This window comes from Gobius niger, assembly GCF_951799975.1.
Source record: "Gobius niger genome assembly, chromosome: 3".
NCBI lineage: Eukaryota > Metazoa > Chordata > Actinopteri > Gobiiformes > Gobiidae > Gobius > Gobius niger.
The window spans coordinates 23673256-23697657 of NC_136854.1; the positions used below are offsets into that span (position 1 = coordinate 23673256).

The 24402-nt window shown below is 41.2% G+C and overlaps 5 protein-coding genes across 14 annotated transcripts in view; 2 read left to right on the forward strand and 3 right to left on the reverse strand.

Annotated features, from left to right (window-relative positions):
- The first annotated feature begins 1789 nt into the window (after nt 1-1789).
- Nucleotides 1790-5264, forward strand: lyl1 (LYL1 basic helix-loop-helix family member). 2 transcript variants are annotated; one of them, XM_079553190.1, is made up of 3 exons: nt 1790-2382; nt 2960-3054; nt 3335-5264. In XM_079553190.1, exons 1-3 carry the CDS (start codon nt 1817-1819, stop codon nt 3850-3852), a joined length of 1179 nt encoding a protein of 392 aa, XP_079409316.1. In that variant the 5' UTR covers nt 1790-1816; the 3' UTR covers nt 3853-5264. The 2 variants fall into 2 exon arrangements, with proteins under 2 accessions (XP_079409316.1, XP_079409317.1); XM_079553191.1 differs by having other exon boundaries at nt 3338-5264.
- Nucleotides 5265-6037: 773 nt separating this feature from the next.
- Nucleotides 6038-11563, reverse strand: LOC306961534 (uncharacterized protein). The gene is made up of 8 exons (XM_079554300.1): nt 11418-11563; nt 10591-10922; nt 10404-10514; nt 10201-10323; nt 9502-9838; nt 9370-9429; nt 8947-9275; nt 6038-7595 (listed from the first exon to the last, which is right to left on the reverse strand). Exons 2-8 carry the CDS (start codon nt 10918-10920, stop codon nt 6105-6107), a joined length of 2781 nt encoding a protein of 926 aa, XP_079410426.1. The 5' UTR covers nt 10921-10922; nt 11418-11563; the 3' UTR covers nt 6038-6104.
- Nucleotides 11564-14776: 3213 nt separating this feature from the next.
- Nucleotides 14777-16226, forward strand: hmox1b (heme oxygenase 1b). The gene is made up of 6 exons (XM_079554014.1): nt 14777-14858; nt 14937-14990; nt 15077-15188; nt 15338-15553; nt 15638-15910; nt 16013-16226. Exons 2-6 carry the CDS (start codon nt 14944-14946, stop codon nt 16199-16201), a joined length of 837 nt encoding a protein of 278 aa, XP_079410140.1. The 5' UTR covers nt 14777-14858; nt 14937-14943; the 3' UTR covers nt 16202-16226.
- Nucleotides 16227-16894: 668 nt separating this feature from the next.
- Nucleotides 16895-19420, reverse strand: rnf11a (ring finger protein 11a). The gene is made up of 3 exons (XM_079553115.1): nt 19298-19420; nt 17720-17886; nt 16895-17625 (listed from the first exon to the last, which is right to left on the reverse strand). The coding sequence occupies exons 1-3, from the start codon at nt 19394-19396 to the stop codon at nt 17454-17456; spliced, it is 438 nt and encodes a 145-aa protein (XP_079409241.1). The 5' UTR covers nt 19397-19420; the 3' UTR covers nt 16895-17453.
- Nucleotides 19421-20092: 672 nt separating this feature from the next.
- Nucleotides 20093-24402, reverse strand: part of LOC306960596 (nuclear factor 1 X-type-like) — an 85793-nt gene continuing 81483 nt past the window's right edge. For all 9 annotated transcript variants that reach the window (XM_079553037.1, XM_079553034.1, XM_079553036.1 and 6 more), the window contains one exon: nt 20093-23959. Coding sequence is in view for 6 of the 9 variants with exons in the window: in XM_079553034.1 (XP_079409160.1) it covers nt 23945-23959 (15 nt within the window). In the remaining 3 variants the exon portion in view is untranslated. The remainder of the gene's footprint in view (nt 23960-24402) is intronic.

Genomic DNA, 24402 nt, shown 5'->3' on the forward strand with positions numbered 1-24402 from the left:
TTTGAAAATAATGTATATTTTAACAGTCCAGATATTTTTAAAGTGAGTGACGGCCCAACAGCCTGATGTGTGATGAATGAAGTGCACGTATATATGAACGTGTGTGTGTGCTGGTATTGGTATTGGTGTTGGGGGGGGAGAGGGGGGTGCAGGTTGCTTATCTGCGGCCCACAGGCAGCTTTTGAGGCTCTTATCAGCAGCCACCACATTGTACGAGCACATCCTCTTGTCCAGCAGGGAGCGGAAAACTCTCCCTGCAACCCGCTTCCCTCCCTCTCCGCACTCTCTCCAGCCTCGCGTTTGCCAGAGCCTGAGCCGTACGACAGGCAGCCCTCTAAAGCCGTGTGCCTTTCTGGCCAGCAGAGTGGCACAAGTAAAGCACAGACAGGAAAGTTAAAACAGAGAGTTGGAAGGGGAGAGGAGAGGATGACATATGGACTGGAGGGATGGCACGGCTGTTACACTGTGTCTCTGATCAAACGGGTGACTTGACTTCACAACCAAAAAAAGTGCCGCTCTTCGAGTCCAGTCGTCACCCAGTTTCTCAGAAGAATTTGTCAAATGAAAATTAGGACAGAATTAGAGTGTGTTCTTTGCGGTGAGACAGTGCGGCTCTCGTATGACCTCAGGGAGTGAGCGTCAGAGGGGACATACTGCGGCGGGGACGACCTACAGAAGCCTACAAACAACCAAAAACAATATGAGCTGCTCCTGACCACCGCCAGGAATTAAAACACACTTCACCGGATTATTCCACAATGTAGTAAGTACATTTTAATTTAATATACTATATATAAATGCTTAGGCTCCTGTATGTTCTATACGCCCATTGGTATAAAATCACACATATTAAAACAATGTTGCGAATGTATTTCTGAATTATGTTTAATGTAGCTTTAAAATCTTTTATATTTGTAAATTATTATCTTTATATATATATTTGTACAGGATTAAACCATCATAATTATAACCCAGATATGATAATAAATATGGTCGTAAAGATCTGTATAATATTTAGAATATTCTTCTTCTTCTTCTTCTATAATATTTAACATATTTTTAGTATATTCTCACACATTTGTCAGTTCTTGTAATACATTTAGAATTTAACAAAGAACAATAAAATAAGGAAGAACTGAAAATACAGCTGAGGCAGAAAAGAAAAGCCAAAACAGGAACATACTGATTGCAAAACCTGAGAGGCCGTTCTTACTAATAAATACATCCAAATGAAAAGAAAGTAATGTCAGCAGGCGCAGGCTTTCTGTGATGTTTAATATTGTAGGAGACACTGCTATTTCTACATTTAACTTTTTTCAATTCCAACATAATTCCATCTGATTTGCAATAATAAACAACAAAAGCAACTTTACTCAGAGGTTGTAAATAAACACCAGTAATCAGTTTTGCTTTTTCTTTTGTCCAACAGATACTTTGATCTAAAAACTTGGAGTTATTGCCAGGTTTCTGACGCATTTCCACAATGATGAATACTGATGGATAACAGGCCCTGGAAACTGCAAAACTGCCACTTGAAACATGTAAAATAATGAAATCAGGTCCAAAGGGAACAGGGGCATGGTCTGTAAATATAATAAATGCTCAACTGCATAATCATTTTAATTGCATGAGAAGATCTGTTCTTAACAATATGGGACGTTTTCATCTTCCCAGCTGTGAAGCACTTTTAAACGTGATTATTAGTTGAGTGGGGATGATTAGATATTGGACTAAATTAAAAGAATTTGCTGTATTAAGACAGTGGGAGACATGGTAGATCTTAGAGTTTTCAGTGACTTATAAAAGAGACAACAACATGATGGAGAAGCAGCGTTCCAGTAGCCCTCCTGCATCTCCCTCTGACCTGACCTGCCCCTCGTCCTCGCCCCACGGCTCAGGGGGGCTAAGTCCATCCCACAAGGAGACCTCAACTCTGACAGATCCCCTCAGCCCGCAAACTCAGGACGACACACAGCATCAGGACCGCGTCGCGACAGACGAGCAACTGAACATCCAACGGACGGACTCAGCCCCTGCACCTGACCCCGACACTGTCATGGAGGACAAACGAGGGCTGAGGACCAACTATCGCTCTGCTCCAAACGGCCCACGATCCTCACCACCTCCACTGCTCCCCGCTCCCATCAAAACATCCCCACGGTGCCCCGAGCCGCCTTCCTCCTCTCCTCTGCCCCCTCACATCCCCGTCATCAGCCTGGGACACAGTAAGCCCCCTCTGCCACTGACCACGCTGCACCCCATCCCCAACCTGCTGCCGGGCCGAACACAGGGGGCCGGCTCAGGGCTCAGTAACGGGGCTGGACCCTCGCCTGGAGCTTTGATGCCTCAGCAATACACACCGCCACACAGCTTCTTCTCCAGGTAATGCATCATTTATTATTTCACTAAGAATGTAATATACTCTTAGAACAATACTATTCAACACATTCACCCGAGGCCACATATATTCCATATTAAGGAAGGCTTTATTAGAACCAGTAAAAGCTTCTAATACAGTATTTACTGCTTTACTGGAGGTCCAGACAAATAATACATATGAGTGAGGGAATATTGAATTTAAGTTTTGTTGAGCCTCTTTATTTTAATTCATTCAATGTACATTTTTGTTTTGTAGTGAATCAAACTGTGAACTTTCAACTAATGGTGAAAGCTTGAATAATGTTTTACTGCAGGATGTGAGGTGTCTTTTTGGCTGTGTAATCTCTCAGTTCCACATGATTTTTACAGCTTAGACAAAAGGTTTTCAATCTGTCATATGAATGGGGTTGTTCTGGAATTGATAACTATTGATAACTACTAACAAGACAAAATGTAGAGCTAAACACTGCAATTCAAAACACTACAGTGAATGCTACATGACATTACTTTTGTTTTTCATTTTCCGTGTGCCTTTTTGCCATGTGCTCAGTGTAACAGTATGCATGTTTCTATTCTCTAGTACTTACTTCGGGCCTGCAGGAGGAAGCTTTGGTGTGATTGCCAACAGCCGGCGGAGAAGGCCGTCTTCACACTATGAAGTTGAAATAAATGAAAGTTAGTATTGATACAATGTGCAATACAAATCCATACAAGTAACTCTATTTCATAAATTCTGTAACATATATATAACTATATATTACATGTGTGTCCATGTAATTTCCATGTAATTACCATATTAGTCCATTTCCATCCCATTACCAGACCATTACTGTGCAGTAAAGTAAAGCGCTAACTAATATATTAAAAATGTATGCTAACTCACACCAGTCAACTATGATTTTACAAAAATGGCAAAATTATCAGAGGGGCTAATCACAGCCGTTCTTTGCCTCAGCAGGGCCTCCACAGAAGTTAGCCCGGCGTGTCTTTACCAACAGCCGGGAGCGCTGGCGACAACAGAATGTAAACGGGGCATTTTCAGAGCTGAGAAAACTCATCCCAACTCATCCTCCAGACAAGAAGCTCAGTAAGAACGAGATCCTTCGACTGGCAGTCAAATACATCCACTTCCTGGTAGCGCTGCTCAATGACCAGGCTCAGCATGGGGAAAAAGGGGACGGAACAGGGGATGAGACAGAGGACGGGACGGTGGTACTTGGACAGGACTCTAACAAAATGACCAGCCCATGCACGGTGACGGCTCACTCTGACCCGGCCAACATAACCACTGCTCACAGGGATTCAACTGACTCAGTCATCGCCATGGCACACTCTCCAGCATCCTCCAGTTGCTATGGAGACACGGACAGTGAGGAAAGCTTTGGGGCCAAGAGCGCTTTGTTGAACCACAGCATCCTTGCAAAGGTCAAAGGCCAGATAAGGATGGTGCCGTCGACAAATGACGAACGATGACACAAAAGTACTGGGCCTGACATGTGACAGTGCCATGAGGAGGGGCAGCACTCCACTGGAGTTTAAAATAGTGGCATGCAATAAATGATATTTGATAGTAACTTGTCAGAATAGGCAAGGTATGAGTAGGAATAAAGTCCAAAACAATATTTAATGAGAAGTTGTCGAATAAATGAATTCCATTTTTGTGCTTAATAGATAAATTGACTTTCTGTGGCGAATATCAGGCTCTTTTACTAACAACAGAGTGCTTGTGGGACATTATTGATGAAGTTTTCTTTTCAAGCTATTGGGCCAGTAGTCCCACCCCTGACATTGTGACAGACTTGCATCGGACAGAAATAAGATGCTTGTGTCTGCTGTTCCTTATTTGACATCCTCTTATTCTGCTACAATAAGAATGCTCTTTGTCAGCACTATTGTTCTACTATGCAAGAGCTTGCTGTTTCGCTTCATGAACAAGGCAACAAATCAAGACGTCAGATTAAAAGTAACAAAACAAAACACCTTTTTCTCCCTCAAGTGCCTTTAGCCCTAACATTTGATTTGCAAAAATGTAATAGGCCAAACAGAAAGCAGTCCTAAGCAAGAAAGAAAAGAGCATTTACTGAAAGCTGGGATCTTTCTGTGGGTGTGTCATATGTCCCCTACTCTGCGGTTTGGACAGATGTGATAATTTATGTAACAGTATGGTTTTCTGTGTGGATGTGGGATGCGGTCAAACATCATGTAAAGAGAGGGGTGAGGTGTAGATGAGGTTTACGGTTAGTGTTGTCTCACACTGATGGCCAACGAACGCGAATCCGGAGAAGTGAAGACAGAAGCCACCAGGATGCATCCAAAACCTCTGCACACTGGTCGGGCACCACAAAACAGGAAGGGGGGTTTCACAATACTACCGTAGGTTAGGCTGCCCGTTCATTCTGCTCCTCTGTAAAACCACAGATTACACATGGGGACATGGGGTCAGAAAATGTGCAAAATAACATCTCTCATGTAAATGAAGTAAAGTTAATTGAAAAGCGAATTGGTCATTTGGAAAAAAACAGACATAATTGTTGGGCAAAGATGGTCAACCAATTTGTCATGTAAATAAAAGAGGCCGAACAGGGTGATGGTGGCCTGGGATCCCCAGATAAAGCCATGCCAACTACTTGGCACACTCGCTAACACTCTGCAGCAGGCCTGTCCCGCTCTGTCCTGCCCACTGGCACATGCATAGATCAGCTTTTAGCATGTTCTGAGAAGTTATAAATGCAAGTCAATGAGTCTGTTAATGTTATCATTCGATACAACTTGGGTTTACGTGGTTCAAAATGACTCCTGGAATTATAGTCTATTCCAGGAGTCACCAACCGTTTTGGAGCCGAGTTCGACTCCAAGAGCATTGAGTTGTTGGGGGGCACAGACAAAAAAAATATCTTAAAGACATAAACATACACTATTTGTAGGGCATTATTACCAATTTCAATCAATTGCTTTTTATAACCCAAAATCACAACAGACGTTGCCTCACACGTCACAATTTCATGCTTTCATACAAATAGTGTCCAAAGAACAGACTTAGTCCCAGAAGCAACTAAGGAATCCCGGGATCGCATCCAGGTGCTTGTGGGTATAGAGTTGGTGTCTATTCCAATGGAGGACATGTCTATGACAGGACTAATGACGTTCTAAACATGGACGAACCAAAAAGATTACTAAAACATAGGTTAACATTCTTCTCTAAGTTACAAGGCCTAAAGATCTGCAGAAAAGCCTGAGTGCCCCTCGAAGCAGCTCACAGTTTGACAAACACTGGTCTATTCAATGATGAAAATATACTGGTCATACGCCTTTACTCTGCCCGAACCGTCAGTCTACCCCGGCAGCTATGGCTACAATAGTAGCTTACCACCACCAAGTATAGAGTGAATGAATAAATAATGCAATGTAAAGCGTCTTTCAGTGTCCAGACAAGCGCTATACAAAACCAATGCATTATTAGAAAAAATAAATAAATAAAATACAGAAATAATGCACTGGTAATTAAAACATTTTTATTCTTTATTTAGTATCAGGTGCTTTCATGCAACAAAAAAAGGAAAGCATTAGCAAAAATATTTACATACAGTAAGTGATTCGTTAGTTTGGGGGTTTCCAAAAACAACAAAAAAATTATCAGGTGTCAGTTTTTACATATTTGGACTCTGCGGTAAACAGAAACATTAACAAATACGCATAAAGTTGTCCTCTTCAATTCATTAAGTGCTTTATTCCTCTTTGAACATTTTCTCTCCTCTTTTTGCCAGAGATTCAACACTGTTAACTTCTCTGTGTGCCAATGCTCTCTTATTTCCAAACTTGCGTCTGCCCACTTCAGTGAGTGCAGACCCTGCACCTGCCCCTATAGCGCCTCCTATCACACCTCCGAGAAACACACCAAGCACTAGTCCCAGGACCGCTCCAGCAATCACCACCTTTGGCACTTGTTTGGCTGTCTGGCCTATTTTCTCCCACACAGGACTTTCTGCCACCCTCTTGGCCCCCGCTTTGGCCCCTGACCCCATCTTTCCCCACACTGGACTTTCTACGACCATCTTGGCTCCAGTTTTTGCCCCGGTTCCCACCTGCCCCCATACAGGACTTTGAGCCAAGTTCTTTGCTCCTGTCCCAATGCCAGTTCCAAGGCGCATGGAGTTTCTTGCAACTAACTGGGCTCCAGATTTGGCCCCTGAACCTACTTTTCCCCAGACCGGACTGGTTGCTGCAGACTTAGCGCCTGACCCCACCCAGGCAGAGCCATCTACTACAACTTTAGGCATCCTGCCTCCAACTGCTTTGGAAATCTGTTCTTTGCTAGCTCCTACTTTTGCCCACACAGAACTGTCCGCAACCATCTTCTGGACATTTTGTGCACCACTGCCAACTTTCCCCCACATCGGACTTTTTCTGACAGACCCTGCCCCGTTACTGACCCACGTTGACCCATGTGACAACAGCTGGGGCAACATCTTTATACTTGACTCCATTTTCTCCCTGACAGACTGAAGCAGCGATGGCGAAAAGTTCGCGAGTAAAATGGGAGGAAGGCTTTTGATGTTCATTGTGCTTACACTCATCTCTGCTTCATCCCTCGTTTTCTCCATCTCTTCAATCATTTCCTCCTCTTCCAGAGGCTGCATGTAGGAAAACGAGCGGCGATTATCAGAGTTAACCTGCCTCAAGTCTTCCAATTTATAGACCTCTTGTTTCAGCCCTCTCTGATCTCTGGCCATCTCCCACTGTCTTTGCCTCACCCTGTCTTCTGCCTCCTGAAATGCCGGTGAGGAGTAGCACTGTCCCCCGGACTCTCTAACAGTCTGATCCACCATCTCTAGCAGCTCAGACACATTGCTGTCTCCTTTGTTCCTCTCCGTTATATAAAACCTGTCTCTACACATCTCCACCACTTTCAACAGATCGGGCCTCTCACTAGAAATGTACGCCTCCACACTTTTGTCTTTAGCTTTGCCGCTCTTCTGGAGTCGGTCTGCGAAGGTGAAGAGGGCTATAGTGTGTTTCTGGACAGCATCAGTGCCGAAGACACTGCTGAGGGCTTGGAGAGCCTGCGGTTCGCTCTTGGCCGGCTGGTCCACAGGTATGCACATAAGGAAGGCGTGTGGGCCGGGACTTGACAGAGTGACACATGATGAGATCTGGGCTCGCACCTCTTCTGGGGTTTTCTCAGAGTTAAACCAGTCTGGTGTGTCCACCACCGCCACCTACAGTAACATACAGGTAATGGGCAATATTGATTATCAATGAATGGAGATAAAAATTAGAAATATTGCAACAGAACCTTTTTATCCACCAAAACCCTGAACATGCTTTAAACACTAGCCTTTCCTCTCCTCCTCTATGGACCCAGGGGTGAAGTTAGAAGCAACCAAGCTCTTCTACGTTTCCCGTATTTAAATACGGTTACATGAAAAGTACATAAAGTCAAAGTGCTCCGATATTATATATTATACCCCTTTTAATCCACTCAGAAAATCGACATGTTTAATTTTGTGTGACTATACTTGGATTGTGTAACTGCTCATGCTCATGAGCCAGGTCGCCTCTAACTTCACCCTTGTTTGGGGCCATAGATGAGAGGAGGAGAGGCTAAATGTTAACAATATCTTCGGTCTTTTTACGTGACTGAGCGCACGCGTGAAGACCAGTCTAAGCTCAGGTAAGAACATTTATCAGTATGCAAAAAGAGTGGCCTGTTCCTTTGAGGTCCATATACATAAAAAAAAAAGACAAAAGATAAAAAAAGACAGTTAGTCTATAAATCAGTATTATGTAGTTTTCCCCTGTTCAATCGCTGCTTAAATCTACACATTAGATGTCTCAGAAGTGCCTTGGGAATGTGAGCATGGTTCCACCACAAGGGGGCCATGGACAAAAGGCTCTGAACAGGAAACATTTCATATTAGAGAGCACATACTAAATTCAGGCAGTATATTGGTGTAAAGTGTTAACTTTATTGTGTCTGAATGTCTCTGTAATCACGCCAGTCAGCAGACACAACATGTCCAAGGTATTTGACCTTGAATGCATAAGAGGCTTTTCACATCAGTTAAAGACAGGGAAGATCACAATTGCTTCTTACAATCAATAAATAGTTCTTTGATTAACTTTGTCAATGTTCTTTGCCACTTTCAGAACAGATTTTTAACAATTATTGCATCCCTGCACTATATGGGCTGATTATCACCTCACCAGATTGTCTGCTTACATGAAGTGAAATTTAAAAGAATAACATTAGTGTAGTCCACCAGTGTAGTGTAAAAGCAGACATTTGTGGGGGGAAAAATTGCTTTGTGTGCTGTGCATTAGCCTTTTTATCGATCATAAACTGGCAAAGTTTTTTTTTTTTTTTTACATTACTACGATAGTATTGCTCTCTGAAAATTGCGCTACATGCTTATAAAATAATTCAAGGGAAGAATAGGGATGTTAGAATAGTTCGAAATAAGTTTGAACCACAATTAACGCTTCAAAATTCCAGCTCTCCCTATAGGACATTGATGACAATAACAGGTATAGGGTCTTTAAATTAACATAAAAAATGAATAAACAAACCTTTCTGCCACAGACTTCTGCCTTCCTCTTCTCACATTCCCGAGTCACAGCAGTCAAGCTGTCCTGGTCAGACGTGAAGGCTTCATGTCCCAGTATGCAGTTACCCACAGTGCTCTTCCCTGATCCGGACCGTCCCACTAGCACCAGGCGCAATTCTGGAGACAGTGAGCCAGATGTAGAAAGAGGGCGAGCAGAGGCTGGTGCAAAGGCAAAAGCAGATGCAGAAGTAGGGGTTGAAGCGGGAGATGAGGAGAAGACAGGTGCCCGAGGTGACATAGTGGGGGACGCTTGTGGAGATCTTTCTTCAGAGCTGCTTAGTCTTTGATGAACTGAAAGCAGAGGTATAATATAGATCAGTGGAACGTTGTTACATTAGATGGAAGAATGATTAAATATAGAAAAAATGTTGAATAAGAAACATACAATTGCTGGTGATTTTCGGTGTAGACGAGGTCTCAGACATTTGTGAGAGAATAGCACCCTCTACAGACAAAAGAGAAGTGTCAATTTTGTATTTAATCAACTGTTTGGGTTAATGTATAGGGTTGCAGTAACCTGAATTTAGCTTGAAACTAGGAGTCCTTGACAGCTGCTGGATCTCAGTGCGTGGCTGTTGTGCAGGAGTTGAGTGACGAACATAAGACTGTCTGACTTCTACTCTGTCCTCAAAAGTATCCCGCTTGGAGCCGAGTGTTTCCACTACTGGGCTGACAGAGTTGTTGATTTCTCTGTCCGTACTAAACACTGTTGTCAAGCTCCGTCTTTGTACTTCTCTTTTGGCTCTGTAGTCTTCCATCAGCTCTTGTTTTCTTTCTTCTATTCTTCTCTCAATCTCTCGCTCCTCAGCTGTTTTCAGGCGGTGTATTCCATTTCTCTGAACAATTTCATCTACCTATGCAGAGCAAATTGAAGAGGTTAATCTTATCAGCAATACTTTTATACATACTATCTACGTTATGTTTGATCTTTCTGAATTTGATACCCACACGGTGCACACACAATGTTATTTTATATAGCGAAAACCAGTTCTAAGTCAGTGGCTGGGTGTAACTAAACAGGGCGGTGATGAAAAAGAATCAAGTCAAGCATCAACAAATTGGAGTCGCAAACTACGCAGTCTTTAAAAACACTCTAAACTCAGCGCATTGAGTTGCCTTGTGTACGAAATGCGCGGTATAAATAAAGTTGCCTTGCCTTGCTTTAACCATGAGAAACGGCCCAATAGGTATGACGATATAGATACTGCGTGTGTACCTTATCTAGTAGCTCCTGGACCTGCATCCTGTCTTGTCTTCGGCGGTTGTTTATCACATGACATCTCCCATTACAGCGTGCAATTATCTGTGACAGACTTGAAGGCTCTTTCTTGAGGTATTCCTAGTGAAACACATTTGAGTACAATTAACTAATTAATCTTTGCTCCTGCTGTAACTTTTCAAAATCATACATTGCAATACCTCCACTGTCTTTCCGATCAAGTAGTCTCCGCATGTGAACAAGACCATTGTGCGATTCAAAACATCTTCACCAAACAGCTGCTCCAGTTCCGCAGGTACTTGAATTTCCATCTAGCAATGAGAGAAAGATTAACCTTAACTTGTAAAATTACTGTGTATCCTCCATTGATAGGGAAACTAAAACAACCTCTGTGAACTGAAACACAGGTATAAGCAGCAGTATTGCATGTGGGCCCGGCGCCAGCAGACCCATGGCTTTCTCAGTCTCTATGCGGACGTCCTGGTCCATTTGTCCACCACTCCAGTACCAACGTGGTGCCTCCACCACAGTGACTCTCCTGCCTTCGGAGACGCCTTGCCGCTGCACCAGGTCCTTGGACATGCTGAGGGACATGGGCGCCTGCTGGTCCAGGATGGTGTCTGCTGAGGAGGTCTTCCCACAGCCGATGTTCCCCACGAGAAGAAGTCTGAGCTCTGGAGAGGTGTCACCATTGCTCCCAGGAAAGTGACCACTCATGACTGAAGAAACAAAAAAAAAAATACATACATAGTGAAATTAATAGCATTTTGGCTGGACGTGGTGAGTAATAGCTTTTCATCATCTGATTTGAATCTTGTATCAATACTGTCCACAGTCCCTTTCACTGATACAAGATAAGGTCATGGACCTCACCAGTCCAGTTCTACTACATTTTTGGGAATGAGGCTATATGGAAATATACAACATGCAAAAACATAGTAAAATCTTGAACAAAAGCACTCTATATAACACATTTAGAATATTTAGAAACTGGGGGAGCATACAATAAATGCAGTTAATACAATAATCACACAATAAACACAGAAATCAACAGTCGTTATGGTAGCAACATAGCAAATGGTAGCAACATAGCTTACTCACAGAACTTTGACATTAAATCGACTAAACCATAATGTGAAAAACACCCTGTTAGGATGTTTTTGTCTCCCATTAAAATAGATATACAGACTATAAGATAAGGGAAAGAAACTTACTTGCTGGAATGAGATGAACGTCCTTCTGCGTGTTCAGTCTGGTTACCTGGCAGTGAATGACTGTTCTTCTTGATAACAATCGTTAAGTGCATGTCAGTATCCAGGTAATGACTGGCTCAGATACGCACTGGGTCTCACCAGTCTCACCACTCCCAGTGTGAACACATGTGGACAGACTCCAGGCCTTACTTTATCGTGTACAACAGGTTTCTGTGGTCCGTGGGCCACAAAGCATTCCCTAAAAGGGTGGAGAAGGTGTATCCTTGGGCACTGGTGAATCATTTTAACATGAGAGTGATGCCACACCTCCAGTGTCAAAATATATTAGTGCAAGATCTTTTATGCTTATTATATTAAATTTGAAAATAAAACATCAAGAAGAGAAAACACAACAACATAAAGTACACGGGTTAGTTCATTTATTTTTAACAAGAGCTCTTCAGTTTTTCAGGCTTGCTATAGGATTTTTAAATGATTGCTTGTTGACGTGGACAGGAACAGAAACAGAAACACAAAAACAAAAGAAAACATGCAGTGCAGTTATATGTAGTCTATGGCCTATTTAGCCAGTCAGTCATTTCTGAGAAAATGGCGCCATCTGTAGACAGTACAGTGGTCAGTTACAGGCTCTGTCCCAAATGGTCCAAATAAACATGATTCTAACTTAAAAATAACATGGCAGCATTTGCCTGAGGGCCATTGAGGATCCTCTCCATTCTACTAGTAATTATCAATTTACAAAAGTATTTCAGAATGTTCTTTAACATTTGAAATACACTAACTGTAACTAAATCAAACACTCTTTCATATTTCATGCAAAACAACTTGGTTTGTGAGATAATTATTGACAAAAGACTAGAGGGCAAGAGGTTATTGTTACTCACAGCCCCGGCATCAGGTAGGACACATTGTCCAGAGTGGGTTCCTTTAAAACATTGTGCACAGGATGGATGTGTGAAATAAGTCTGTGCACACATGAACATACGTGTGGCTTACCACTGTGTGCTCTAAACAGTCCTGCAGTTCTGGGATCTGTGAGCTGAGGGACATCAGAGGAGCCAGGGTGCACAACAGAGAGTCCAAGAGGACAGACAGACTGGTGGACACGCAGACCAGTCTCTGTAAACACACAAGTCAATACAAGCAAACCCTAGATAAATATGGAATTCAAACTTCATTACAGAGTAATGTTCATGTTGACAGAGTTACATCTGCTCTACAAAATTTGCCCTGACCTGAATTCTGTTGTAATGAGCAAAATTGCAGTGCACTTACGTCAGTTTCTTGTAGGTAATGCCCAATAAGCACCAGTGACTCCCCGAGGAGGTGCAGGTATGCAGCAGCACTGACAGGATCATTGTCACAGCCTCTCACTACAGTTGTAGACCTCAGGGTGTCTGAGGCTGAGGCCACAGGTCTGCAGGCACACGCTGGTAGACTGACCTCTGTGCTCGCAATATGAGCCCCTAGGGAGCAAGCGGGTACATCATAGCAAGGACTGTCCAGAACTGTGCCTAAGAAAGCGAGGGCTGTTTGTGTAATAGAAGAGCTTGCCATGGTGCAATCCAACATGGAGACATCACAAGTCTAATGAGAAACAAATTGTCTTTTTACAGTCTTTTTCAAATGCGTCTTCCTTTTTTTTATTTTTTTATTATGGCTAATAGGTAATATGCCACAAAACGCTCTCACAATGTTACCTCTTTAGTCTCTGTTGTCCCACGCACAAACATCGGACACCAGTGGGAGGGGCCAGAGTCCAGTCCATGGTCAGAATCAGCATCGGTGTACGAAAACTTTAATCAAGCAGAGCAGGCCCCACAAAATACACAAAAATAACATACTTGAAGTCTTGAAAATCCTGCTTTGTTGTTTTACATCACATTAGATCAGTTTTTGCGCAATGCCCACCTCGCCAGGACACATGAGGCCTTCGTCCTCGGACTCCAGTCTGGTTAACTTCTTCATTCTTTCATCTTCTTATTAATGCTTTATAATTAACTTTGCGACCACGTGTCCACAGCGCTGGGGCCTACTAGTAGTCTACATATAGGGCCTAAAGCGCCACCCATGAATGACTAATTATTTAACACGTCGCACCTGTTTTGACCGAGTGGGACGTTTTTTTTTCTTTTTTTTCTGAAAAGACTGAAATCAGCAGTTACACTTTCAGGTTCACGGTGTACTTAAAACAATTATAGGCCTATATATCTCCACCGTTTGTACCATAAACTCGTCCAGCCTGTGGTAAAATGTGTTAGGCCCCGCCTGGTTTTCTGCTCTTGTGTTTCAGCAGCTGATTCAAGGTCAGTGATTTACTGGCTTATCTACGATTTTCTTCACTGAGCGAAAAGTCTGCTGCGGCACTGGGTTTGTAAGAAAATGCACCACGCAAAGATAAAACCCTGCTTTTTGTGACATGATGTAGCCTACATTTACAGATACCAAAGATAATGGCAACGAGTCATTGGACCCTGATCTTTCAACCACAAGGGGCCACTTCATGGTTTATAGTATTTGGCATTATTTATTTTATCAGGAAAGTCCCATTCAGATTAAAAACCTCTTTTTCAAAGGAGTCCTGGCCAAACATGAATGTATATATATATTTTACAAACCGTATGGTATGGTATATGTACGTACGGTACGGTATGTATGTTCAGTACGGTGTGTATGTACGGTACAGTATGTATGCACGGTTTGGTATGTATATGGTAAGATATGTACCTACGATATGTATGTATGGTATGTATACATGTTATGCGGTATGATATGTGTATGTATGATACAGTTATGGTATACATGTTTGGTATGGTGAGTATGTACGTATTTATTTAATGTGATTGTTTATTTATTTTTAGTTAAAATCAATCCACCATCAAAAACCGAAAAAACTTCTAAAACAGGACTGCTCAATGAAGATTGTTCCCCTGTTTCCAAGATGTTCAGAAGAAAAAAACACTTTAGCCTATTTCTTATGAGTAAAGCTCAATCAATTCTTGGCTTAACCATATCCTCGATTAGTCACTGTTTGAACATTTCCCCACTTGAAAGCACACAGTCATGTTAAGTCTCGCTCCTCCTCTCTTTTCTATTTCATTCTCCTGCTGAGTCAGGCTTAGCACTGGCTGGTTACCCCCTCCCTTTAGTTTTCCAGGCTAAACTTCCTTACTCATGATAACTCCGATGGTCCATCCCACTAAAAACACTCAAGCTGCTGTCTCATGTTAACACTGGTACGCTGAATCATGTTTAGCTGAGGCTTAAGGCAGAGATTTCCTGTTTTCATTCTCAATCGGGGGAGGAGACAGCAGAGGACCATATAAAGGGAAGGCTGTAGTGTGACCACAGATCAGACTGTACAGGACACTCTTCTGAGACAAAGCAGCTCAGTAGGCCTACTAAGCGCAGAGTGGTACAAGGGAGACAGCATTGGAATCGGTAAGAAAAAGATCCATTCATGCACATTTTTGACCAAATGTATTACTGTTAGTGATAGCTTTTTGTATTGTCTTTTAGGGCAACAATGGAGACTGACAAGAAGTTACTGACAACAGAACAGATAACAGACAGGTCATATTATACTGCTGCTTTATCCGAATATTTCACACATTGTACAAAATCATGAATGACCTTATTGCTGTTCCTCTTCTTAACAGGGATCTGTCTGAACAAATAAAAACGGCAACCAGGGAAAGTCACGTGAGAGCAGAAAACACAGAGCTGATGCTGAGCTTCCAGAGGGGTCAGGTCACTTTACCACAGTACAAGGTAAAGCGATATCCACAGGGGAATGAGCACTTTTCACTTGTAGCGTAATTAATGTAGACTTTTTACCAATAGAAATTGCATTTGTCTGACTTATCAGACTGCTACATCAGTCATTTGACAGTTTGTTAACGCAGATTTGTCCTGTGCAGCTTCTACTTTGCTCTCTGCATGAAATCTACGCGGCATTGGAGGAAGAAATGGAGCGAAACAGTGACCACCCCGGTGTCGCGCCAATCTACTTCCCCTCTGAACTGTCCCGGCTGGAGTGTATTGAACGTGATCTACAGTATCTCTGCGGACCTGAGTGGAGAGAAAGGATGGTTGTCCCAGCCGCAACTAAAAGATACAGTTACAGGCTCAGACAGGTACAGATTGTTAAGATTTTAAAGAATGATATTAATATTAAGAGTAAGAATAATAACAACCTGCCATTGCTGTGGTTTTTACAGATTGGTAAAGAAAACCCGGAGTTATTGGTTGCCCATGCTTACACCCGGTACCTTGGTGACCTGTCTGGGGGTCAGGTCCTTGGTCGAATTGCACAGAAGTCAATGGGGCTTAAGGGTGCAGAAGGCCTCTCTTTCTTCGCCTTTCCTGGAGTGTCCAGCCCTAACCTGTTCAAACAGCTGTACCGGAGTCGCATGAACAGCATAGAGCTCACAGACGAGGAGAGGAAGAGTGTTCTGGATGAGGCGGTCAGAGCTTTTGAGTTTAATATTCAGGTAAGAAGTTGCAAACATTTTAATTACCTTAACATTGACCAGAGGATGACCTACAGCCTGCCTAATTAAAGTTGATTAAATGTTCATTCTCTTCTTGTGCAGGTTTTTGATGGTTTGCAGAACGTGTTAAGTCAACCCAAAGTTCAGGAGCAAATGTCACAATTCACAGATATCAACAGCAAGGCGTTTAATATGCAGCAGTCACGCATCAGCACTGTCCCACTGCTACGGATGTTTTTTGGATTTTTTGTAGCTTTGATCACCATTAGTATGGGAGTTTATGCTTTTTAGATATGTCATTTCATTGTCCGTCTGCATTAGAACAGCATACGACAAGAACTGTTTTTGACAAGATATCCACTGTGAAATTGTAATATACTGTGCATTGTATAGTACTTTTATAATCTGTTGTCTATGTGTAAACAATTAACACCGTGCAATATGTTTCATGTGCAATATTATGTAAATATTTTTTTTTTCATCCTTTTTGTTGTAATGTTTCCAAACCTTCAAATAAATTACACCAGTATATCATTTGGTATCCACTTTTATTGTCATTTAACTCTTTAATTAAAATGAATCCAAAGAACTTCAACCCTAATCTATTGAAAGAAATGGACACAGTGCTGATATCTGTCTCCACCGGGAGGAAATAGAAACAAACAGTACACGAGAAATGATTGTACTTCACAGGAATTATATAACTTCACCTTGAAAGGCACAGCCGCACAGTAACAAAGAAGTGTCTGGCTTTTGCACCTGTAGCAATGCCATAATATTAAACTTGAGTGAAATATGTCATTACATTCAACTATGACATCATGTTACTTATGCTAATGTGTGTATTTTAACCACTGAGCACTGTATTGTAGATAACTCCATGTTTTTGGAAACCTCGAGAACAAACCGAAACCAAATATTACTCACAAATATTTAACTGACTGTATGTCAATAAACTTAACTTATCATTACTTTAACAGAGTAACACATAAAATCTATGCTGTTTAAGCTAGAGCGTCAATAAGGACAGTGTTTTTAATGGGTATTTGCTCAATTGTGTAAATGTCACAGACAATAAAAAAAACCTTTTAAATGCATAATTTGTAGAACAAGGTGACGATTGATGTGTAACCACTCAAACAGTTGCATTACAGAAGAGGCAAGAGTGGACATTCACAGTCACAGTTTATCCTTGCCCTGGAAAGGCCTGCACTAACACTGACGACTACTTTCTTATTGCACAGTAAGTCAAGGACAAAAGTGACTTCCAATAAACCAGAATAAGACAAGTACTACATTAAAAACATAATAAAAATATTTTTTTGCATTACTATTTTGCTACCAAAACACTTCAATATTCATCAATCATTAAGCAGTATATGGCACATTGTCCAACCGTAAAAGGCAAAAATGTTTAATTTCCTATTTCATACCTCCTTCTACTGCAGACTTGGCTGTTGCAATCTACCTGGGCAATAACAGCTAAGTCAACATTAGCACAAACATGCTTTGTAATTAAATGCACTCATGTGTAAAGTGTTAGTCAGTTGGCTTCATAAGTGGACAACAGAGCAGCGTCCACAGGTTCCATACAAGAGGGGCAGGTGAAGGAACGCATCAGCCAAGGATCAATGCAATCCACATGATAAATATGTAAGCAGGGCAAGAATCGAATTGGGTCGCCGTACTCAAAATCCATCATGCAGATTACGCACCTGTGGAACAACACAAAAGATTACCTTAAACAAAGTCCAAGCAACAATATTTACAAAACCGTGCGTGACGGTTCACACTCAGATGTGTAATTACTCTTTAACTTTCTTGTCAGATGGGTCAGATCCAGGGTCAAAAATGCCTTTGGGCAGGTGTTGGATGAGTCCAATGCGCTGGGCAATGCGGATCTGCTCTTCTTCAGTGAGCTGGCTGGCCAGACGACTTTCACCAGGTCTAGGATGATACACTGGCTGTGGACGCTCCTAGTAAATGATTAGAGTGTCAAGTGATTATTCTGGAAAAAGAGGCTTAGTCATTCTGGGAAATCTGTGGTCCAGTCAGATCATTTGTATTCTTTTCCCAGTTTTTCCATCTGTGGTAATGCCATTTGGTCAGGGGTTGTATTTTGTAAAACGTTTAAAATACTTTTCTATGTCATATGTAAATTTTAACAGATATTAACCTCTTGCCCCCTGCCTTAACCAAGTGCATTTTCTCCAGGTCGGCTTTACCCAAATCTAAAAGCTTCTTGACTGGAGTTTTCAGCCTATAGGCCAGAGAAACGCCTTGTTGTCATCACTTTTTTCACGTTCTTTTTCATCTACTTTGTGCTTGTCTTTTGTCGTCACATTTTTGTTTATTTTTGTTGTTGTTCTTTTATCACTTTTCCATCACTTTTTTTAGTCACTTTTTAATCCTTTTTTTGTCAAACTGGAGAAAATCTGTACGATTCAGGTGGGGGTTAAGAGGTCAGTAGAAGCATCGTCCTTCATTGTCCTTACCAATTTGGTCCTATTGACGTCCATATTTTTCATTTGTTTGAACTGTAAGGGCTCAGCTGACAACCTTAAAACTGACTACATGGTGGTAGCCTGTATTATATTCCTAATCCATGATAATTGTTTCTTTTCTGCACCCACGTCTCCAGCCCCCACCATACGGACAACCTCCAGCACCAGCTCCAACCCTGGCAGTTATTGACAACCTGCACTAGAACTGTAAACTTTGCACTTTTTATGGTCTAATCTTCCTCTAATCCTATTGTTTATATTTCTGCCCCCTTCAGATTTTTGCTTCTACTCATTGTACATAAAATACTTCCTTTTTACTATATAACTGTTTGCACATTTCCTGTCCATTTGCACACCCTGAGTGATCTTATTAAGTGCCGAATGTATCAAGAATTTCTCCTTTGTGAGATCAATAAAGGATTATCTTATGTTATCCTTCTGTTGGCAGCTCTGGAGCACTGCCATGAATTAAAATGGTCTGGGGTGAAGACTATGAGAGAGGAAGAGGTGAGGAGGGAAACAAAAGTGGTAACAGTTTTCTTTTATACACAAAGAACAAATGGTATCTTGAAGCAAGCGCACACACACTGTTGACTGAAATATTTAATTAAAAGTTATATATTCAATTACTCTATGATAAATCTATGGCATTAAATGAGCACTTTTGAACGAGTCGTAGATTCGTCAATTTGTCAAACATAAATAATGGCGTCAATGACTGAAAGTCCAGGTGGTATTGTGACGTACTCCGTGTAAATCTCTATTTTTCTCTCGTTATTGTGAGTTTATATTCTTTTGGTGAACATGCTGTATAGTTTGAGACTATATGAGACGATCAGGAGGCACTTCATGGTAAACTTGGCTCCGTGACTGACACACACACCTGGTATGGCGGCGGAGGCTCCCCGGGCAGACTGCCCCCCTCGGACTCGTTCAGCAGAGATACGTCGTCTGCTCCTTGAGAAAAAAGACAGTTCCCCATTGAAGTACCACCACCACCATGAGAGGCCAACTAACTAAGAGCTGAAAAAATAAAAACGAGCGTCAACAAGTCATACTAGCTCTGAAAGATCGACGTGTTTGTTTGTTAGCTGACAGACGTGTTAGCCCATTACGCGATCGTCGTATGCAACTTGTACAGCGGAATAATGAATAAAAAATGCTCTGTGTTGATAATTCTGCAACACTGCAGTCCAGTCTAAAAGAATCAGCGAGTGACAGAGCTTTGTAATCTCAAACCCACAAGTCTCCGACTTTCGCTGAAAATTACCGTGCACTGTTTACAAAATGTAGACCGGATGTGTCGTCAAACATGAGTCCTTTCAGCTGTTCTGCTTTGCCCACCCTGCTTTAATGCTGCGAAATATAGTTACATTTTTACCTTAAAGTATTTTTCACATGTGCGAAAATGTAGGTCTATTTTTCAATACTATGGGTCTCGGTATCTACAGCATAAGCCCCTCGTCTACATAAAAGAAAATAAAGTTTGAAAAGAACTTTAACATATTTGATAATAATAATTATACCTCAAACTTGTGAAGATGCTTAACATAAATATTTGTTGGCAACTTATCAGTATATAGTACAACTTTATTCTTGAGCATAAAAAAAGAAAGAAAAGAAAAATCACCATCATAATAGAGCACAAAGCTCTGAAAAGACCACGACACACTGTTAGTACAGTAAAGAACATCCTTTTATTCAATCAGGTACTGCTCTTTTCAAACTGTGTTTTTCTTCTTATGGAAAAGAAACTGTAATTAACACATGCATTTCACCTAGAGCTCTGGGGGTGTTCTCACACAAACAAGTGCACTGAGGGCATTGACAGGATGCACAGAAGAGGTGGGAGTCAGGGGCCACAGGAGCTGCTTTTCACTAATTGCCATTCTTGTTGCAAAATAAAAACAAAATAAACAACAAAAAGACTCGAAGCAGTCCAGCATGAGGTAAAATGGAGGGGGTGGGGGGGAATTAAGGGACTTCCCTGTATTCTCACATGTTAAGAAATCAGGTTTAGCTTCATCTTTTGTAAATGGCTAATACTGCTAACAAACCATTTGAAATAATACTTTTCTTGACAACATTCGTTCATTAGCATGTGGGATATGTCCGAGAAGTGCAAACCCTCTTATTGACCTCATGCGAGATGCATCTGGTTATAAGGTGCTTATAGCTTAAATTTACAGTCCAAGGCTTCCTCAAGCGGAGCCTCAATGACAACATACCCTGATAAGCATATAAATCCAAATTACATAACAGAACACATGGGGGAATAAAACAAAGCAAAAATAAATACAGGAATTTAAAAACGCATTCTTGTCTATAGCACTAATCAAAGCAGCCCTACTTAGTTCATTCAACTCTTGCAACTCTATGGTCTTGATCAACCCCAAACCCCCTGAATCCCTGCCTTCTCTTCTTATCTCACTCTGGGACACCCCCGAAAGCCCGTCAGTGTAATTTGTTCATTTACATTAGCTGTTGAATGGAGAAGCTGAAGAGATGGGTATGGTAATACGATGTGAAGCATATAGACAAGAATAACATGTGAGCTAACTGCATTCTGCTCAGACAAAGGTTTCTCGGCAATATTTTAAGCCCTCCTCAACAGCAGAGAGGGTGGAATAGATGGACAGTGAAGGATAGTGTGTGTGATTATGTGCGAGAAAGATGCTGAGCGACAGACAGTTACAAACTACTCCAGTGTCTACAGAAAAACAGACAATGGAGACAGAGGGCAAGAAAAAAGAGCTGAACAATAACTTTTTTTTTTTTTTACTTTTCTAACTTTTTTTTTATCATTATTTATCAATAAAAAGTAAAGAACTAATTCACACCATTTCCTTTTGTACTATATATATATACTGTATATATATACAGCTTTGAAAAGGAAGAGAGGCAAGTGGGGTAAAATGGAACTTTTTTTTTTTTACAAGGCATAAGGGAAAAGTTGCCCTAGGTTGCTTAAATGGTGCAGATCGTTGTTGATTTTTTTTTCTTTTTGCCTCAATGCAGCACTTCGGGGCAACCTGCTACCTCGAGCCATTTTGAGAAGGGCAATTGGGATTACAAAATGGAGTCTGTGAACAAAAGGCACTTTTAAGGGACAACCTTTAACTGCTGGGAATCTATACACTACAGCACAAGCACTAAAAGTCATTTACAGAGAGGGAGCGGAACAGGGGAGAGGCTCACTTCGCAGCCTGTCTGATTTTTTACTCCTGCAGCACTCAACATGCACGTCTCTTCACGGCCTGCCGATAGATTTACTACAACACGATGTCCAACCAAATTGAATTCACCTCCAAAAGGAAGGAAACGCCTGGAAAACATTGCAAGGGCTTTCTTAAAACTGCTGGTGACTTTCAGGCAGTGTAAGGGTGATTTTCGAAAAAGGGACCAGGTTAAAATATTCTAAAGGTTGAACCAAAATGCCTTCTGTGTCACAACCTTAGAGCATAGGAACCTCTCCCCCACTCGTACAAGAGAAGCGTACACATAGAGGAGTAATGCTGTTTCCTAAATTGTCTGTTTTGTTCATTACCTTTCATTTACAATAGTTTCGAAAGTATTTAATAGTGTCAAAGCACCAGGTTTATCTGATAAAATACAATTCTCTGTAGAAGTTGTGTCGATTCGTGTCCTTCAGCCCTCCCATAATTTTATAAACAAATGATTACACATAAAACATTAAAAAAGACAAAGGAATAAAAACAAATACCCCAAGTTACAAAGACTAGATTTTTTTCATGGCCCTCTAGTTTAGAGTCCTGGAGCTTATGGACTTGAAACAATACTTTTTTTTTTTTTCCTCTTTTCATTTAGCTTTCTTAAAAACCTCTAACAGACAAACACAATGATCTACCCAATGCATTGCACGTGGCTCAATCAACACATATTTTCAATAATAATACTCTCCATCAAAAAGACATATTTCTTCAAACCTACTGTGGATTTCTGTCAAATGTATCTAAAGATTGGGAAGCTGGACTGCAGAGGGCAATGGCTGTAAATTCTGATCACGTTGGTAACAGTTATGTGGTGTTTCAATGAGAGGGGGGGGGGGGCATTCAGAAAATAACTAAACTGCCATCAGCTACTTTTGTTTTGTTTTACCCTTGTAGTGCACAGACCATTGTTCAATCATCAGACGAGCTTCTCAACTCTGTCCACGCAAAAGAACAACCAGCAACAACAGGCAATCTAGTCATTTTGTGAGGATGAAATTTTGTTGCTTCTTGTTGAAAGGAAAAACCGATGACATTTTCAAAGCGAACATTTCATTTACATCAAAATATATGAAAGACAATTCCTGGTCAAATGAAAAACCATCTGCAAAGGCATTGTAGAGAACCAAATATGAACTTGTAAGTTGTCCCTTTCTTTCGTAATTGTCCCAGCTGCATATTTTCTAAACGTATGGCTATGTGCCTCACCGGATTGTCATTTTTCAGCCATTAGTGAAATGTAGATTACGGCTACGTTTTGTTTATTGAGTGAATACCTGTTTCTAAAGCAAAGTATAAGAAAAAAAAATGCAAGAGAGAGAGATGAGATTAAAGTTGTCAGGCTCCAAAAAAAAAAAAGCACAAAAAAAAAAGCAATGAATCTCAAAATATGAAAAGCGGCTGTTGGCATTATGTAAAATTAGTCTAAAGCAAAACAACACACTGTTTTGTTGCTGCTTCCACCAGTGAGAATGCTGTTTCCTGTATGTGAATGCAAAGATTAGCACAGCCACAGACTCCAAACCACTTCCTCATTCACTCATCTGACCTCAATGTGCAATACAATTCTCATCCCTAAATCATAATATTAGTGCATAGGTGAGGGGACGAAAAACCATGTGTTGAGTTAGTGTTACGACTGACGTGTGTTCAACCACCCACAATGGGCTCAGGGCTATCACTTCTATCACAAAAAGACACCCTTTTACTTTCAACAGGTAAACAACAACAAGCCACTTAGTGCATAATGTCACACCATTTTATGGTGTCACTTAATTGGCCAAATATGTAATGAAAGAGGCGAAGCAGACGTATACTGTGGCTGTGCATCATTATAGCAGAGTCACAAATTCCTAAAATTTGGATGAAATATTTAGATCTCTCAGCCAATGCATGGAGTTTCATTATGAATAAACATTTGATGAAAAATACAAATGATAAAAAAAAAAAAATGCATATTGGTCATTATTAACCTGCCCAACTTTTTTTGATTTTTGATACATAGTGTTTCAGAGACAGCTCCTCATCTTCGTCTTTCTTCTTCTTGTGTGATGAGCTGGTCCACTCTGTTTGATGCATCCTACATGATGAAGGGTGTGTGTCCTGTTTTGAATCGTGCAAATATGGGCATCCTCTCGGATCTGGAGGGTTCTCCACGTGGTGCAGAAGTACTTTAAATTGTGGTGGCGAGGACAAAAGACTTTTTAGTGTCTACAGTCTGTTTTTTTTAGCTGTGATTTTTGTTATTCAAATTTTCTTGAAATATTTTCTATACAATCGATGTTTTCAGTGATGCCTTGTCAGAGGAACCAAGACTGTGGAGAAAAGGGAAAATAGAAATTAAAAAGCAGTAAAGTACAACACAAATGAAGTATAGAAAACCTCCACTAGGTGGCAACATACACCATATTTTAGTAGTTCCTCCAGAGACAAAAGTTTCCAGCTCTGGTCTGGGTTTAACCTTTGCTGTTTGAAAACCTGACTCAATACACAGCATTTCAAAGCTATGCAGAAAAAGCAGCAGTTTGTTTAGGATAGAACAGTTTGCTATTGACGCGACAGGCTCTTCAGTATTGCACTGCAGTTTGCATGTAAGGTGATCGTACTTATATGTCTGCTCTCAGTGAGTAGGAGAAGTCTCAGGCTACACTGTAGAGCTATTGAGAGAGGTCACTCCCGGGATCTCGTTTCTCAGTGATAAGAGGCAAAGAGGAGTTCCTGGCGTTGACCCAGATGGTTTTTGGCTGCTGCATGCTGA

What these genes read in the sequence shown, in the direction of transcription:
- hmox1b (XM_079554014.1), top strand. Translation starts at nt 14,944, where the DNA reads ATGGAGACTGACAAGAAGTTACTGACAACAGAACAGATAACAGACAG. An exon ending in TCACTTTACCACAGTACAAG is followed by an intron (nt 15,189 to 15,337) that starts GTAAAGCGATAT and finishes TGTCCTGTGCAG; the next exon opens with CTTCTACTTTGCTCTCTGCA. An exon ending in ACAGTTACAGGCTCAGACAG is followed by an intron (nt 15,554 to 15,637) that starts GTACAGATTGTT and finishes TGGTTTTTACAG; the next exon opens with ATTGGTAAAGAAAACCCGGA.
- lyl1 (XM_079553190.1), top strand. Translation starts at nt 1,817, where the DNA reads ATGATGGAGAAGCAGCGTTCCAGTAGCCCTCCTGCATCTCCCTCTGAC. An exon ending in CCACACAGCTTCTTCTCCAG is followed by an intron (nt 2,383 to 2,959) that starts GTAATGCATCAT and finishes TCTATTCTCTAG; the next exon opens with TACTTACTTCGGGCCTGCAG. An exon ending in TGAAGTTGAAATAAATGAAA is followed by an intron (nt 3,055 to 3,334) that starts GTTAGTATTGAT and finishes TCTTTGCCTCAG; the next exon opens with CAGGGCCTCCACAGAAGTTA.
- LOC306961534 (XM_079554300.1), bottom strand. Translation starts at nt 10,920, where the DNA reads ATGAGTGGTCACTTTCCTGGGAGCAATGGTGACACCTCTCCAGAGCTC. An exon ending in ACCGAAAATCACCAGCAATT is followed by an intron (nt 9,276 to 9,369) that starts GTATGTTTCTTA and finishes CTCTGCTTTCAG; the next exon opens with TTCATCAAAGACTAAGCAGC. An exon ending in CAGAAGTCTGTGGCAGAAAG is followed by an intron (nt 7,596 to 8,946) that starts GTTTGTTTATTC and finishes ATGTTACTGTAG; the next exon opens with GTGGCGGTGGTGGACACACC.
- rnf11a (XM_079553115.1), bottom strand. Translation starts at nt 19,396, where the DNA reads ATGGGGAACTGTCTTTTTTCTCAAGGAGCAGACGACGTATCTCTGCTG. An exon ending in AGCCTCCGCCGCCATACCAG is followed by an intron (nt 17,887 to 19,297) that starts GTGTGTGTGTCA and finishes ATCATTTACTAG; the next exon opens with GAGCGTCCACAGCCAGTGTA. An exon ending in TCTGACAAGAAAGTTAAAGA is followed by an intron (nt 17,626 to 17,719) that starts GTAATTACACAT and finishes GTTGTTCCACAG; the next exon opens with GTGCGTAATCTGCATGATGG.